The following is a 16,907-nucleotide window of genomic DNA, read 5'->3' on the forward strand; positions in this document are numbered from 1 at the left end:
GGCTTTGCGGTTATCAAACACTTTCCTAGGCTTAAATAATACTCTGGTTTAAAAACAGAGATCAGATCCTTCTCTTGCAGTAATAAGCCTCTCATTTCTTCTCCAGAGCCCGCCTGTATTGTCCCTAGTTACTTAGGTATGCAAAAAAACCCGACTTAGTTTCTGTACTTGGTCAGACTCACCCTCCGAAACTGTAAGCAAACTTCCCAGCCAATGCTTTCTTTTATAAGTTGCCTTGGTTATGGTGTCTCTTCACAGCAATGGAGGTGACCAAGACATGCTTCATACATCTAATCATGCATGATGCATGCCATCACTGAGCCACACCCCTAGAATTGTACATCAGATTTTAAAACCAGAATTTTAAGATGGTAAAAAGTATGTAAAAAACAATTGAGCCGGGCGGTGGTGGCGCACGCCTTTAATCCCAGCACTCGGGAGGCAGAGACAGGCGGATCTCTGTGAGTTCGAGGCCAGCCTGCTCTACAAGAGCTAGCTCCAGGACAGGCTCTAAAAAAGCTGCAGAGAAACCCTGTCTCGAAAAACCAAAAAAAGAAAAAAGAAAAGAAAAAAAAAAAAAAACAATTGAGAGCTTTTTTTTTTTTTTTTTTTTTCCAAGACAGGGTTTCTCTGTAGCTTTGGAGCCTGTCCTGGAACTAGCTCTTGTAGACCACACTGGCCTCGAATTCACAGAAATCCGCCTGCCTCTGCCTCCCGAGTGCTGGGATTAAAGGCATGTGTCATCACCGCCCAGCGAGAGCTATTTTCTACTTGTTATATTTTGCTTTTTGAGACAGGGTTTCTCTGTGTAGCCCTGGCTATTCTGCAACTAGCTCTGTAGACCAGGCTGGCCTCAAACTCAGAGATTTGCCCGCCTCTGCTTCCTGACAGCTGAGATTAAAGGTGTACATCACCACTGCCTTGCGAGAGTCTGTATTTTCTAAGATAATATAATACTCACATAAATAAAATACAGAATAACGTGCATGTCATTTTGTGTGTGTGTGCGCGGCCAGAGAACCACCTCGGACATTCCTTAAACACCATAGCCTGTAACCCATGAAGTAGGTTAGGTTGGCCAAAGAGCATGCTTGTATGTGTGGGCACCCTTGGGCACACACACGTGGAAGCCCAAAGTTGTCTTCCTTGATCATTATTTTACTGCAGCAGTCTCTGGCTGAGCCCAGAGCGAAGTCATTCCAGCTGGTCTAGTTGTCGGCTTGCCTCCGGGAGTGTCTCTGCAGCCAGTGCTGTTTACAGGCACAGCTCTTGGCCTCGCGCTTGCGCGGTGAACACTTCATCCACGGAGCCATCTCCCCAGTCCTCCAGTTATTAAACCCACTTTTATTTTGTGTATGCACGTGTGTATGTGGAAACCAGACGACATCTGTGGGATGTCGGTTCTTTCCTTCTATCATGCGAGTCCCAGACACTGGACTCATGTCCTTAGCCTTGGTGTCAAGTGCTTTATTTACTCAACCATCTCATCGGTCCCCTCTGATTTTTAAAATAAAAAAGCAATACTCTGATGGTAAATCTTTAGTTTTCCATTTTTATTTCGAGAGATCACCTACATTTTAGTAAATTTAAAAGATATGTACCCACTGACCAGATTTATTATCCACTGAGTTTGATTTTTTAGGTTTAATCCTTAATAATTTATATTAGTATCTGAGATTCTTTAAGCTTTCTCATGGAGAAAAAGAAATCCAGGCAGCAGCTAAAGCTGCACCATGTTTTCTTCTGCTGAACCTTGGGCATTCTGTTATGTGACTGAGTGATATCAACAAGAGTAGCTATACTGTGGCCAGGCTGGTTCCCCCTTTGAGACAGAGTCTTAACTACATAGCCCTGCTTGGCCTAGAACTCACTATGTGGAACAGCTTCTGCCTCCCAGGATCTGGGATCAACAGTGTGGGATCAGGTGTGGGCCTGGCTAACCTGCCTCTACATCAAGAGTTATGATCTTTGACCCATTGCTCAATCCATTTTGAGATCTGGTTGATGTTATCCTCTAGCTGTTCTGGTTCATTACTGGGCAGCTGGTGCACAATTTCTTCTTTGTAAGATGCTCTGGCTTCTTCATAAAGAACTTGGAAAATCTCACACTGAATGTTGTCTTGTAGTTTCTTCGCATTATAACCCCTAGAAGGCAGAGAGGTAAAGCAAACAGAATGGTATTAAATATGGCTTTGGGAACAAGTTAGAAATTGGACACTGTGAATATATCAGTAATTACACAATCTCTGCCTAGAGACATCGACTAGCGTCTGCACGAGACTTCTTTGACACGAGAGCTAAAGTGAGAATTATGACACTAACATCTGAGTTTATCTGAATCCCGTGCTAGTTTATTAGCTGATCATATAATTACTAATCAATTAGTCAATAAGCAAGTACCCACCTCAAGTCAGATTCTCAGATACGAGTAAAAGGATCCATAGCAAGAATTTATGATAAGACAAATAGTATATACAGAGGAGAACATGGAATATCATACACCAATTAGATAATTCATCATAAAAATGTTATCTGTATTTTACTAATCCCAAAGATAATAAAAGAATTTATATAATATTTAGGCAGTATATAAATTAATCAACTAATAGCCAGTTAAAAAGCTGAGGACCAGAGAACACGGCATCCATGCTCTCGATTGCTGAGAAGCCACAAGGTCACCTGAGCCTTTGAGAGCACAGAAGAGAAGCAATGACGGCAGCTCAAGAGCCAGCCCCACTCCATTTTGTTCCACTTGTAGCTAAGTTTCTGTTTTTCAGACCAGGGCTGCGCCCCACCCCCAATCATAAAATATTCTGTATAATAAATGCTCCAAGATTTCCTTAGCTACTTTGTAAAATCCTACCTGGAAAAAAAAAAAAAGAAAGAAAAAGAAAACCCCCCACCTTGCAGTTTTGCCCTAAAAGGGGGGAGGGGTATGGAAATTGGCTTGAGGCCGGTCTCATGAATTCCGCCTTGATGTGAACACGAATAAAGCTTGCTTTAACTTGGCCATAATTTGGGTCAGGGATCTTTATCATCAAGTCTACAGGATTAATAGTGTCTCCTTAACATCTAAGCTTCAGGAATCAGTGACCTTTGACGATATGGCCATGTACTCTGTACTCTCTAAACGGGAATGAGCCACTTGCTCGTCCAGAAGCCCTGAGTTCAAGTCCCACGAACCACATGGTGGCTCTCAACCACCTATAATGAGATCCGGTGCCCTCTTCTGGCCTGCAGGCATACATGCAGGCAGAACACTGTATGATTAAATAAATTAATCTTAAAAAAGGTTTATAATGGCTTTTCACTATTTAAAGAAAAAGATGGAAATTTAATCTTGCTTAGCCTAATTTGTCATATATTTACTCCTTGTCCTCTGTGCAAGGATTTTACATGCATCCCAGTGGTCAATCAGAGCTGGCCATTCTGACCCTAGATTTGACAAAATTCTGGAGCTTTTCTTTCTGATACTGTCCGCTAACTCCCTCTAAACTCTCCACCTGCCTACAGTCTGGATCAAAAGATATCAGAAAAAAGTTTTCTTCCAAGTTCCCTTTTCTGGTTAAATCTAATGTTCTATGTGGGTAGGTCCAATACACACACACACACACACACACACACACACACACACACACACACAATGTATACAGTGTTCTGCATTTATCCACGCAGGCCAAAAGAGGGCACCATATCTCATTATAGATGGTTATGAGCCACCATGTGGTTGCTGGGAATTAACTCAGGACCTCTGGAAGAGCAGCCAGTGCTCTTAACCTCTCCAATCCCCAAAATATATTTTAATGATTGTAAAATGCTGTTATCTCGTTAATCTTCATAAACTTCCTCCTTGATGTACGGATAATTTGAATGAGTAGTGGTCAAACTAAAAATATTATTGTTTGACTCTTTTTGTAGGAAAGGCCTTATATCAAGGATAAAGCATGATTATTTGGGGGTTTGTTTCTTTTAGCTGTTGTAGACCAGGCTGACCTTGAACTCAGAGAAATCTGCCTGCCTCTGCCTCCCAAGTGCTGGGATTAAATGGGATTAAAGCTGTGTGCTACCACTGCCTGCTATTTGGGGGTTTCTATCTCTTATATTTTACTAAATCAAATTTTCAGTTGAAGCTGGGCGGTGGTGGTACACGCCTTTAATTCTAATACTTGGGAGGCAGAAGCAGGCGGATCTCTGAGTTCAAGGCCAACCTGGTCCACAGAGTGAGTTCCAGGACAGCCAGAACTATTACACAGAGAAACCCTACCTCAAAAATCCAAACCAAAAATCAGTGTTTTTTTTTTTTTTTCCTTTTCCTTACCGTGTTTCAAGTCTTTTGTACAGTATACTATTATCTGTTCTCAACACAAAAACTATATGAAACCAGCGTTCAGGAAAGAAATCACAACCATGGTAATCAACGATAACGCCGCCTTCGCTCATCTGACTCTCTAACTCATCAACGACCTGCAATAGACACACAACAGATAAAGATGAATAAATAGCCCTAAGAAAAACGGAAACTGACTCTCCCAAAAAGTTAACAGATGCACGCTCGTCTGTTCAGTCATACTTACTCGATCTTCATCTAGAATGGGACAACCGTACTCTTCATCGTAGCCGTCATATAGCTGCCCTGGAAGAGATGACATCAGCTTGTTAACATGTCCTAAGTAGCTTTCCCTGGTTTTCAGTTGACCCTAGGTTTGTGGAAACACATCGATGATTCTTTCAGCCGCAAGAAAGGGTACAGAACAACAGCTGAGACGCGCACAATCGCTATGGCGCAGTTGGCAAACATACAGAGCAATGCTGAAAAACTGGACTTTTATCTGAAAGGAAACCTGGGTGACAACAGATCTTAACATATCTTTTACGTTACGTTATCTTCTTTGTTTTGTTTTCCAACAGGGTTTCTCGGTAGTTTTGGTGACTGTCCTGGAACTCACATAGATTTGCCTGCCTCTGCCTCCCAAGTGCTAGGAATAAAGGCATGCGCCACCACCGCCTGGCAGCAATATAACTTAAACTTACTTTGTTTGCTGTGTGCTCTTGAGTCAGGGTCTCACCATGCAGCCCACCCTGGCCTCAAACTAGGAATCTTAATTTCCACTTCTAGAATCACATACCATTCCTTATGTCCAGCTTATCCAAAACCTTTACTTTTTTCTTTTTTTAAATTAAGATTTTATTGGGGGTCGGCATGATGGCTCAGCAGTTAGGAGCACTGACTGTTCTACTGCTCTAAAGGTCCTGATTTCGTATCCCAGCAACCACATGGTGGCTTACAACCATCTATAGCTGGGTCCAGTGCACCCTTCTGGTGTGTAGACAAAGCACTTGTATACATAAGATCCATAAGCAAATGCTTAACATTTTATTTTTACTTATGTGAGTGCGTGTGTCTGAGTGCGTGTGTCAGTGAGTACAGATTCCTGAGGAGGCCAGAAGTGTTGAACCCATGAAACTTGTGCTATAGGATGCTGGCTGTAAACCACAGATAGGTGTTGGGAACTGAACTCTGGTCTCCACAAGAGCAGAATGCAGAGGTTGTTTTTTTTCTGAGACAAGATTTCTTTTTTTTTTTTTAAATATTTTTATTGTTTATTTAACTTTATTTTATGTGCATTGGTGTGAATGTTTCAGATCCCCTGCAACTGGATCTTCAGACAGTTGTGAGCTGCCATGTGGGTGCTGGGAATTGAACCCGGGTCCTCTGGAAGAGCAGTCAGTGCTCTTAACCACTGAGCCATATCTCCAGCCCCGACAAGATTTCTTTGTATAGCCTTGGTGATCCTAGAACTAGATCTGCAGACTAGGCTGGGCTCTACCAGAGATCTTCCTGCCTCTGCCTCTTAAGTACTGGGATTAAAGGCGTGCACCACTGCTACCACCCCCAGCAATATATATATATCAATATCTATCTATCTATCTATCTATCTATCTATCTATCTATCTATCTATCTATCTATATTAAATCAACTCTTTTTGGTTTATTTGTTATGTATACAGTATTCTCAGTGTTCTGCCTACAGGCCAGAAGGCACCAGATCTCATTACAGATGGTTGTGAGCCACCATGTGGTTGCTGGGAACTGAACTCAGGACCTTTGGAAGAGCAGGTGGTGCTCTTAACCACTGAGCCATCTCTCCTGAGCCCCCCAGCTATAATTTTTAGTAAGAGATTCGCTTTTTACAACTCCTCCCCTCTAAGACAGGGTCTAGCTATGTGTATCTGGCTGGCCTTCAACTCACAGAAATCCATCTGCCTCATAAAGGTTAGAATTAAAGGCCTTGACCACCACACGTGGCTAAAAGACTTACTTTGAATTATGTGTATGTCTGAGTCTGGTTATGTGCATGAGTGTGGGTGCCCACAAAGGCCCGAGGCGCTGGATCTCCTGAGAAATGGAGTCACAGGCAGTTGTGAGCCATCCAGTGTGGTGCAGGAACTGGAGTTGTGTTCTCTGCAAAAGCAGTGTGCATTCTCAATGTCTAGGTCATCTTTCCAGCCTTTCTCGAAAATTTTTTAAGTATTTATTTATTTATTTATTATGTAAACAATATTCTGCCTGTGTGTATGCCTGCAGGCCAGAAGAGGGCACCAGATCTCATTACAGATGGTTGTGAGCCACCATGTGGTTGCTGGGAATTGAACTCAGGACCTTTGGAAGAGCAGGCAATGCTCTTAACTGCTGGGCCATCTCTCCAGCCCCCTGGTGTACACCTTTTAATTCCAAGCACTTGGGAGGCAGAGGAAGGCAGATCTCTGTGAGTTCGAGGCCAGTGTGGCCTACAAAGCAAGTTAAAGGACTGAGAAACCCTGTCTCGCAAAACCAAAATCGAAAACCAAACCAAACCAAAACTCTAAAACACAAAACTTAAAAAGCCATTTCTCTCCAAGCTAGACAGTCTTGGGCCTGTGGCTGTAGCGCAGCTGAGAGAGCACTTGCTCATCATCCACAAGGCCATTCTCATAGTTAGGGCAGAGGCTTGAGGGACAGCTCATCAGCTAATGGCATTTGCTCTTCTTTCAGAGGACACCTGGGTTCAGTCCCCAGAGCTCAACACGGTGACGCACAACTGCTTGTGACTCCAGTTCCAAGGGGTCTGACACTTTCTTCTGGCCTCTGTGGGCACCAGGCATACACATGGTACACATACAAACATGTAGGCAAAAACAAAGTGGGAATAACTTAGTTGGCAGAGGATTCGCCTATTGTGCAGGAACCCTGGGTTTGAGTGTCAGTGTTAAAAAAGCCAGGTGCAAAATCACATGCCTAGAATCCAAGTACTCAGGACAACCAGGAGTCCAAGGCCGCTCTCGGTTACCTAACAAGTTATAGGCCAGCCTGGGACAGAAGCATTCCAGTCTCAAAACAAGAACAACCAAAGTGACAAGCACAATCACAGAGAAGGCAAATTCAGCCGTTAGGGAGAGCTCAGTGGGAGAGTGCTCGCCTGACATGTGCGTGGCCTGTGTTTCGTGCCTGCCATTGAATTAAAAAATGGAAGAAAAGGCTGGGGGATTTCAATTCAACATTAGAAGTTTCAACAATTCACAGGCTCAAGAGAAGTGTTCTTCCTTTCTGCCCCCCCCCCCCAAGATAGGGTTTCTCTGTGTATCTCTGACTGTCCTGGAACTCACTTTGTAGGCCAGACTGGCCTCCAACTCAAGAGATCTGCCTGCCTCTGCCTCCCAAGTGCTGGGATTGAAGCTTTGAGTTTTGTTTCTTTTCTTTTTTTCTTCTGCTGCTGTTGTTTTGGTTTTTCAAGACAGGGTTTCTGTGTAGCTTTGGAGCCTGTCCTGGAACTCACTCTGTAGACCAGGCTGGCCTCGAACTCACAGAGACCCGCCTGCCTCTGCCACCGAGTGCTGGGATTAAAGGCGTGCATCAACACCACTTGGCTTGAGTTTTCTTTTAGGAGGTAAAACAGATAATCTCACCCTCACTACAATCTAGATTTTATTCATAACTTTAGCTACCAGAAGCACAGTACTGAAGTAGATTTCTTACCTAATTCCTCCTATATTTTGTTACCCGCTGAAAGTAAGTCAATGGAATGAGCCCCCTTGCACCTGCCGTGACTTGTCTTCATGGATAAATGCTCCATTAGCACAGAAAGTATCAGGCTAAGAAACGAAACTGCCTCGGTGTGGCAAAGACTCGATAAACAACACTACTGCTTCCTTGCCAAATACGAGCTAACTCATAAACCAACATCAAGTGCTGTCAGTAAGTTTAAAATATCAGAAGCAGCTGTGAAAGTCAGGGCATTAGACCCGGTGGTGGTGGCGCACACGTTTAATCCCAGCACTCGGAAGGCAGAGGAAGGTGAATCTCTGTGAGTTCGAGGCCAGCCTGGTCTACAAGAGCTAGTTCCAGGTTAGGCTCCAAAGCTACAGAGAAACCCTGTCTCGAAAAACCAAATAAATAAATAAAATTAAAAAAAAAAAATAAAGAGAGGGCACCCTTGACCACATAAACAAGCATCCGCGGTCACTGGCTGCAGCAGCGATGTCGTATTTGGGAACTACCCCATTCCTGTTCCATATGCAGTGGTTCCCTTTCTCATTGCTGTGGCAAACACCCACGACGGCAGCAGCAAAGGTCCGAGACATGTTTTCAGGAGATGTCCGTCCTCGTGGCAGAGAAGGCAGGACAGAGCTGCTTCGTCCAAGGTGGTGGGAGCCTGCAGCTGCCACTACTTCACATGGTGTCCAAACCAGGAATAGGGGAGACAGGAACCATCAAGGATAGCCCCCAGGACCTCTGTCACCACCTGGGGACATGAGCTCATGGGAATGAAGAGAGGCATTTTGGTGAAGAGCATGCTCCCGCGGCAGGCCTCCTTCAATGTAGATTGTATGTGTACATGGTATGTGTAGGAGACTATGTAGACAATTAATGAGCACGTGAGTCTTCACATGTGTGATTCTACCTGCTGAGTCATCTCACTGGCCTCCTTTTGTATGTATGTTTTTTTTTCAAGACAGGTTTTCTCTGTGTAGCCCTGGCTGTCCTGGAACTCACTTTGCAGACTAGGCTGACCTTGAACTCAGATCTGCCTCAAGTGCTAGAATTAAATGTTCTATAATCATTACCTGGCTGATGAATATTTTAAATCATGCCAACATATTTTAATATAACAAGTGTAATACAAACTTTCAAATACTCATTTCCATAAAACTTGTTTCTTTTGAAACAGGTTTTCTTTGTATGGCTTTGGAGTCTATCCTGGAACTTGCTCTGTAGACCAGGCTGGCCTCAAACTCAGAGATCCACCTGCCTCTGCTTCCTGAATGTTGGGATTAAAGGCATGGACCACCACTGCCCAGGCTCCACAAAACTTTTATCACACAGGATGTACCAGTGATTGAAGTGATAATAAGGACACACTAGTGTGAACAAATTATATAGACAAGTAAATACAATTCCTTCCCTCAAAGAACTTATAATAAACTGGAGATGACAGCAAGTCTGGAAATAGGACTGTATTGCTAGAGGAGGAATTGGATGAGTACCTAGCATAACCTCAAGGTGTTAGGGGAGGCTCAGAAGTGTGTGTGTGTGTGTGTGTTGCATGCACATGAAGGTATGGGTGTGTGTGTACCTTTGTAGCGATCAGAACAGGATACTGGGTGCCTTCTGCCTCAAGACAGGGCTTCTCACTAAATAAACACGGCTCACTGTCTGGGATAGGGTGGCTGCCCGGCAAGCTCCAACCATCTGCCTGTCTTCCCCCCACCAACACTGAGACACCTGCAGCATGCATCTCCCTGCTTTTTACCTTGTGCTTCCAGAGCCAGAGTTTTTATCTACTGAGCTAGCTCCCCACCTCCTAGGAGTAATTTCTAAGCAGAGATTTGAAGTAGTTAGCTGGAGATGGGGTAGAGAACTGAGCAGACCATTTTAACCCAAAGAAAACAAGATAATCAGAGAGTGCCTAAGGACCGGAGGAGGGAACCATTGGAAAATAGTTTAAGGGTTTAAGTAAGCTAAAGTCAGATCAAAAAGGCCATTATGTAGAATGAGCGGCGGGCAGGCCTGCTTTTCGTCCCGCCTGGCTCCCGCACGCCTGGCTAGCTTATGCCCAGAAATAACAACACACAAATTGTATTCTTTTAAACACTGCCTGGCCCATTAGTTTCAGCCTCTCATTGGCTAATTCTCACATCTTGCTTTAACCCATATTTAGTAACCTGTGTAGCACCACGAGGTGGTGTCTTACCAGGAGAGATCTTAACCTGTATCTGTCTTGGAGAGGAGAAGCATGGCGACTGCCTGACTCTGCTTTCTTTCTCCCACAATTCTGTTCTGTCTACTGTGCCTACCTAATTTTCTGTCCTATTAAAGGGTCAAGGCAGTTTCTTTATTAACCAATGAAAGTAACACATAGACAGATGACCCTCCTCCATCACCATTAAGACTGCATAAAGAGTTTAGATCAAGGAAAGAAAAGCCTAAAGTATATTAAACATGGAATACAGTGATTCACTTCTCATTTTAACAGATCATTTTGTTTTCTGAGTAAACAGTGAATTGGAGCCAAATCTGGAAGCAGCAGGCATTAATTATGAAGAATTTAGAATTCTCGGTAACCAGTTACTACAGTATGTACTGAGGGTGACAGTAGAGATGGATTTTAAAGTTCACTTCAAATTTCAAAAGAAGAAACCATAGTTTAGAACATTAAGAGGAAGCTGATCCTATAGCTGTTCATACACATGATTTTGTCTTGTTTTTGAAGACAGGGTTTCTCTGTGTAACAGCTCTGGCTGTGCTGGAATTCGCTCTGTAGACCAGTCTGGCCTTCAACGCAGAGATGCCCCTGCCTCTGCCTCCCAGTGCTGGGAGTAAAGGTGGGCAGCTGCACCACCCGGCTACTTCTCACCTTTTCTTTATCAAGAGACAAGTGAGAGATACTAGAGATTGAGGTTTCTCACATATGGGCTGGCACCTTAGGTGGCATGCACCCACATGTCGGGATGCATACCTGTAATTGCACTAAGGAAGGACAGACAGAAGCACCAGAACAGACTATTCTTAGCTATACACTAAGTAGTTGGTCGGCCTAAGTTACATGAGACCTTGTTCAAAACAAAACAAAACAAAACTGGCTCAACAAGTAAATGAGTTTGATCCCCAGGCCCCACGTGGTGGAAGGTGAGGGAGGACTGACTCTTGTACGCTGTGCTCTGACCTCCATGTGTGCCACGACAAACTCACACCAGTACAAACATACAGAGTAAGTAATAAAACAAAACCCTAGGCACAGTACCAATGGCCAGGGAGATGGGAAAGGAGCACTGTATAGATTTTCCCTAGAGAAACTATCAGAAGTTAGAGACCAAGTAGAACTGTGCAGAGAATGTGTTTGTGTGGCAAATTAGAACCAGGAGGTAGTAAGAAGAATCAAAGATGATTTCAGTCCTGCTCTCTAAATACACTAATTTGGAGATGTGTGCTTAGCAGTTTGAACAGTTATGCATAACAGGGGTCTAGTGTTCCTTAGCTCAGGGAAATATCTAGCAGGAGCTTGCCAACTCGTGAGTTGAGACAAACCAAGATTCTATCTATGGAGCAAGCAGCTGTGGTAGTGTATGCTTAGCATGAATGTAATTCTATCTGAAATGAATTCAATGAGCTACATTATTCTACCAGTCCCAGACCTATGGGTACCCTGGAGTTAGCCTTCATCGGGTTAAAGACTAATAAACTGGGGGTAGGGAAATTAAGGATGCTAAAAACTCTAAAACAATTGTATATGAGAAAGAACATCACGTGGAGAGCAATGTGAGGAGATACAGGATAATAATACAAGCAATTTTACACACTCATGGTACTGAGATGCTAAGTCAAGAGAATCATTTGAGCAAGAAGAAAAGTTGTAAACTTTAAGAAGTGAGGCAGGGATCTAGAGAGATGGCTCAATGGCTAAGAGTACTGGCCACTCTTCCAGAAGACCCAGATTCAATTCCCAACACCCACCTGTCTTATAACCATCTGTTTCTCCAGTCCCAGGGTATCCAAAGCCCTTTTCAGGCCTCCATGGGCACATGTGTGGTGCACTTACATACAGACAAACACCCATATATATAAAAAAATTGGAAAAAAGTGAGGTAGAAAGAAATGCCAAGTCTTAAATATGACCAAAGGAACTCTCTCTCTGCACACACACACACACACACACACACGGCACATGCCTTTAAATCCCAGCACTTGGGGAGGAAGAAGCAGGACAAACTCTGTAAATTTAAGGCCAGCATGGCCAAAATAGTTCCAGGACAGTTGGGACTGGGACTACACAGATAGACCATGCCTCAAAATAAGTAAATAATTAAAACATCAGAAGACATCAGAGGTAGGTAGCACAGCAGATATAATAACAAAGGCTGTAACCGTTGTAATCTGTTGGCATGGTTTGTCACCTGAGAACCCTGTCCCTTTAAGAGACAAGTCCCCTCCACACCCCATCCCCCATTCCCCCTTCTCCAACCTGCTCCCTCTGTCCCTCTTCTGAAGAGGTAACTAATGCCTCTCCCTCCTCCCCCCTTCTTCCCTTCCCTTTCTCCTCCATAATTGACTAAGTAAACTCTATACCCACACTCTCTGCATGGCGTATCTGTCTGTCTCTTACCCACCGCTGTCTCCCACCCACCAAGGCCCTGGGTGACCTACTGCTGCCCCCGGGGGACTGCTGCCTCTCCTGGGACCAGTCCCCCACCACATGTTCATAAATAATAACAGTAACAACTTCATGATGAGGGGAAAATTGCTTTGAAAACATAATTGCCAAAGTACCAAGAATCAAATTGATAAATGACAATTTTATTTTTTATGCATAAAGGTTGATGAAAAACCATTACTAGCTCTATTAAAACTCAACATTTCAATTGAAAAGCATGGAAAGCATACTTATTAAATACCACTTTCTAAAATACAGCTTTAGAACATCTAACATGCTTGCTTAATTTCAGTACAATGGATTCAAGACCAAGTATACATGTTACATGCATCAAGACTAGATTACAAATTATCATAGTCGTCATCATCATCGTCATCGTCATCATCATCATCCCGTTTTCTTTTCAGTGCATTTGCTGACTCATTGGCTGTATTCTGTGATACCATATTAGTGGTAATCAGAATGTTTTTGGACCCAATTAGCGACGGATTAATCAGAACATTCTGAACTGTTGATGTTGCGGGAATTGAAGCTTTCACAGCGGGGGACTGGGAAGCAGGCATCTGCACTGTGAACCTCTGTCCTGTGAGGGACATTGGAGTGCCCACTTTAGTTGAGACAGACATGGTTTGTGGAGTTGGTGTGCCTAGTGTGGGAGTACTTGGTCTGCTAGAAACTGAGCCAACACTTAATCGCGGAACTGTGATTCTTCCTGCAGGAGTAGGTGCCTTTTTTTGCAAAGACTTAAGCCTATAGTTTGGAGCAGTTAAACAATATCTATCAGGTGGCAATCTAGGACCCGAGTATGGCTTGATCAACGGCAAAGGGGTTTGATTTCTTTGTCTTGCAATATCTAATAAAAAATCCCTCGGGGGAGGAGAAGTGAAAGACTGGTCGGCCCGGCACTGGATTGCCAAACGCACATCGTCTGCATCAACAGTAGCTTTCTTAGCATGGCTGGAATAAATTTTAGCATCATCTAGAATTGTGGTCACATATCGGAAGGCAAACTCCAACATCTGATTTATAACTCTCGGCTCATATTCTGTAATCCCCATATCCTTCAGGATTTGGGCCATCATCTGTGCATCTTTCGGCATGCTCTTGGGAGACGCCATCTTGCCAGACTCCATGATATCCGGTGATCAGACTTTAGGTCATTTGAAAAAAATATGGAAATTAGATCAAACCGAAATAGTTACTTTAGTAGCAACTGTTAGGAATTTAAAATTTTCAAATGTGTTAAAATTTTCAAAACTCTAAAATGTAAAACAGCAATCTCTGTATACCTAAACTTCCCTCTGCTTAAAAATACTGAGTTCTTTCTCTGAGTGTGGAATATAAAAAGATGACACAAATAGTTAAGTAATAAAAGAATCGGGGAAAACAGGGTAAAATCAGTAAAATACCACTTCAGACTATATGCAGCGAGTCTGGGCAGGCAACTGATAAAAATAACAGTAATATCCTACTGCTTGAGTCCACAGTAATCTGTCCTTCATGAAAGATCAATAAACTCTCACACATGTTTAAAAACCACCCACAGCATTTCCCCTCTTCTTCATATTCAGACCTTATCTATCCAACCCCTCATAGAAGCTGTCCCCATTATTACTGTTCACAAACACTGGGTTAGGGAAGGGGAAATGTCCAAAATAACTATGTAACAATACTCAGCATGTGGTCTTTTATTTTCTGTGTCCTTAGCAAAACATAAATTGCTTACTACTGGTGTCTTTCTGCTTTCTGGACCCTCTAGCAACACTTAGCTAATTAGTACTAACACTCTACTACCTGACTTAAAAACATAAATCCAACATCAAAGTGTACCTTACCTTCTTGAGCTAAATCACCCACATTAATGTACTTCAGTCCTGATCTTGATGCAAGTTCTTTGCCTAGTGTGGTTTTTCCAACCCCGGGTGTACCTGTAAAAGAAGTCACAGGAAAACATAGTTCAAATGCTGCTTATTAGATGTCAGTTGGTCTGCCCTGAAGGGTCTTAACTGACACAAAAATTTTCTTAATTAGCAATGATATATGAACATATACCATGATCTAATAAAAATTTCCCAGAAAGCCCGGTGTGGTGAGCACTCGGGGGGCAGAGGCAGATGAATCTCTGTGGGTTCAAAACCAGCCTGGTCTAGATCGTGAGTTTCAGGACAGCCAAGGAAACACAGAGAGACCTTGCCTCAAAACCAAACCAACTAAACAAAAAATTCTTCAGAAATGACTGGGTGTCAATCTCTGTATCCTAATTTCCAGGGGTACGATTTCAGCAATTTTGATGCAAATTCTGCCCGCAACAACATGAAACTTCCCAGCCTAAAACTAGGCACCTCAAATAAACTACCATCACTCACTGCTTTAATGAAGAAACTTAGGTGGCATGAGATATCTCATCACTACTACTAACCCCTAACTCTGATGACTTCCCCAGAGGGAACCACTATAACCCAGGTCTTCCTTAGCTTTCTGTGTTTGTGGTATCTAAGGGACATAACGTCCTGCTTGGTATGTGTTTAAATAAGTGCACACATACACACACCGTACATATCCACACACACAGCACTGATATCCTATACACTGCCCTTTGCTTTTCTCCTTTTATTGTTAACACAATTATAAAAAAAATCAAAACATAACTAAAGCTGTTCAAACTTAAGTAACCCTGATAAACCATGCCTCTAAAATGTATTTAGAAAAACATTTCCACTGTGGTACAGCAATCTTGAAGCCTTGACTCAACTTGTGTGAACTCTGAACTCAACATGGTTATTTTATTTTAGTCTGACTTCTTACGGTGTAGCTCTTGTTTTGACAGGGAGCTGTGCATTCCAGGCTAGCCTTTCTGATCTTCCTTAGTATCAGGGTAACAAACATAAATTATGCCATCCAGTTTATGTAGTCATGGGGATCCAACTCAGGGCTTCATGCCTACATCGCCAGGGTCTCAAATTGTAGCCTACTAGCTTCAATGCCTTATAGGAACCCCAAGATACTCTCTGTCCACGCAAATCAGATATTATAAAATGTTCCTCCTAAGGACTCTCTTCTTTTTTGGTTCTTCGAGACCGGTTTCGCTGTAGCTTTGAAGCCTGTCCTGGAACTAGCTCTTGAAGACCGGGCTGGCCTCGAGACCTTCCTCTGCCTCCTGAGTGCTGGGTTTAAAGGCGTGCGAAACCACCAACAGGCCCTCCTAAGGACTCTTAAAGGCTAAAATTTGCTTATGGTTCATTAACTGAGAAAAACCCTGCTTCCACAAACAGGTTCTTAATAATTTTTTTGTATAAAGGAATAGCATCTACGCCCATTTAATTTTTGTACTACTGGCCTATGATGCTACTAAACGCTACAACTTAGTATTTCCAGTAAATCTTCGAAGACCCAGAAGGGCCCCACCCACGATCAGCTCCAGATCTAACATTCCACGGCACCAACGGCCACATAGGCTCAGCTTTCACACCGAAACAACGACAAAGCCTGTGACACCAACCGACCGAAACCGTTAATCGGTCACGTCGCTTCACTAACATCCAAAGCATTTACCGAAATCTTTTAGGCAGTGTTTCCCAGAAGCAAAGGGAAAGAGGAAAAAAAAATCACGATCAGGAAGGCCCAAGGACCGAGGCACCCACCATCACCCCATCTCCTATCGGCTAGAAACCACCTTTACCGCACTTGCATGGAGAAACCCCGAGCCCAACCCCGACAAAGGACCCGCAGCCCTGCCCGCTCTCCGGGCGAAATACCAGATTCACAAAGACCAAGCCTCGGGCGGGTCAGCGAAGCGGGATCGGCCGCCGCTCTCCTTCCTCGCCGCGCCGCGTCCGGCCACCCGGATTACCGCCCCCTCCCCCCAACGGCCGCGCGCGCCGGGTCCTCACGCGACAGCCACACGCCACGCCGCGCGGCCCGAGGCGACCCCCTCCTGCCTCCCCCGGACCGGCCCCGCCGCGCGCCCTAACCGGTGAGCAGGATGTTCGGAAGCTTCATAGTCCTCCTTCCCAGGCCGCCAGCGCCTCGGCTCACGCGCCCAACGCTCTCTCCAGGGAGGAGCCGGAAAGGGCGGGCGGGCGGGCGGGTGGCCGTGTACGCCCGCGGCTCGCTTTCCTCCCGGCCCCGCTCGGGACTCCCGACGCGCTTCAGGCGCCCTTGACACGCACCGATGAGTTCCCGGTCTCCGGTGCTACGCTTCCATCGAACGATGGAACCCGG

At 44.1% G+C, this 16,907-nt stretch overlaps 2 protein-coding genes across 3 annotated transcripts; both read right to left on the reverse strand.

Moving 5' to 3' along the window:
- Window positions 1-1,532: 1,532 nt before the first annotated feature.
- On the reverse strand, window positions 1,533-16,901 carry Ak6 (adenylate kinase 6). Its single transcript, XM_038321909.1, has 5 exons — window positions 16,658-16,901; window positions 14,522-14,614; window positions 4,575-4,633; window positions 4,319-4,464; window positions 1,533-2,145 (listed from the first exon to the last, which is right to left on the reverse strand). Exons 1-5 carry the CDS (start codon window positions 16,683-16,685, stop codon window positions 1,953-1,955), a joined length of 519 nt encoding a protein of 172 aa, XP_038177837.1. The 5' UTR covers window positions 16,686-16,901; the 3' UTR covers window positions 1,533-1,952.
- Taf9 (TATA-box binding protein associated factor 9) lies at window positions 12,809-16,706 on the reverse strand. Of its 2 annotated transcripts, none has more exons than XM_038321907.1 (3): window positions 16,658-16,706; window positions 14,522-14,614; window positions 12,809-13,836 (listed from the first exon to the last, which is right to left on the reverse strand). In XM_038321907.1, the coding sequence occupies exon 3, from the start codon at window positions 13,817-13,819 to the stop codon at window positions 13,028-13,030; it is 792 nt and encodes a 263-aa protein (XP_038177835.1). In that variant the 5' UTR covers window positions 13,820-13,836; window positions 14,522-14,614; window positions 16,658-16,706; the 3' UTR covers window positions 12,809-13,027. The 2 variants fall into 2 exon arrangements, with proteins under 2 accessions (XP_038177835.1, XP_038177836.1); XM_038321908.1 differs by lacking the exon at window positions 16,658-16,706 and adding an exon at window positions 16,442-16,541.
- Window positions 16,902-16,907: the final 6 nt, after the last annotated feature.

This window comes from Arvicola amphibius, chromosome 3, assembly GCF_903992535.2.
Source record: "Arvicola amphibius chromosome 3, mArvAmp1.2, whole genome shotgun sequence".
Classification (NCBI taxonomy): Eukaryota; Metazoa; Chordata; class Mammalia; order Rodentia; family Cricetidae; genus Arvicola; species Arvicola amphibius.

What these genes read in the sequence shown, in the direction of transcription:
- Ak6 (XM_038321909.1), bottom strand. Translation starts at nt 16,685, where the DNA reads ATGAAGCTTCCGAACATCCTGCTCACCG. An exon ending in GGGTGATTTAGCTCAAGAAG is followed by an intron (nt 4,634 to 14,521) that starts GTAAGGTACACT and finishes CATCTCTTCCAG; the next exon opens with GGCAGCTATATGACGGCTAC. An exon ending in CCATTCTAGATGAAGATCGA is followed by an intron (nt 4,465 to 4,574) that starts GTAAGTATGACT and finishes TGTCTATTGCAG; the next exon opens with GTCGTTGATGAGTTAGAGAG.
- Taf9 (XM_038321907.1), bottom strand. Translation starts at nt 13,819, where the DNA reads ATGGAGTCTGGCAAGATGGCGTCTCCCAAGAGCATGCCGAAAGATGCA.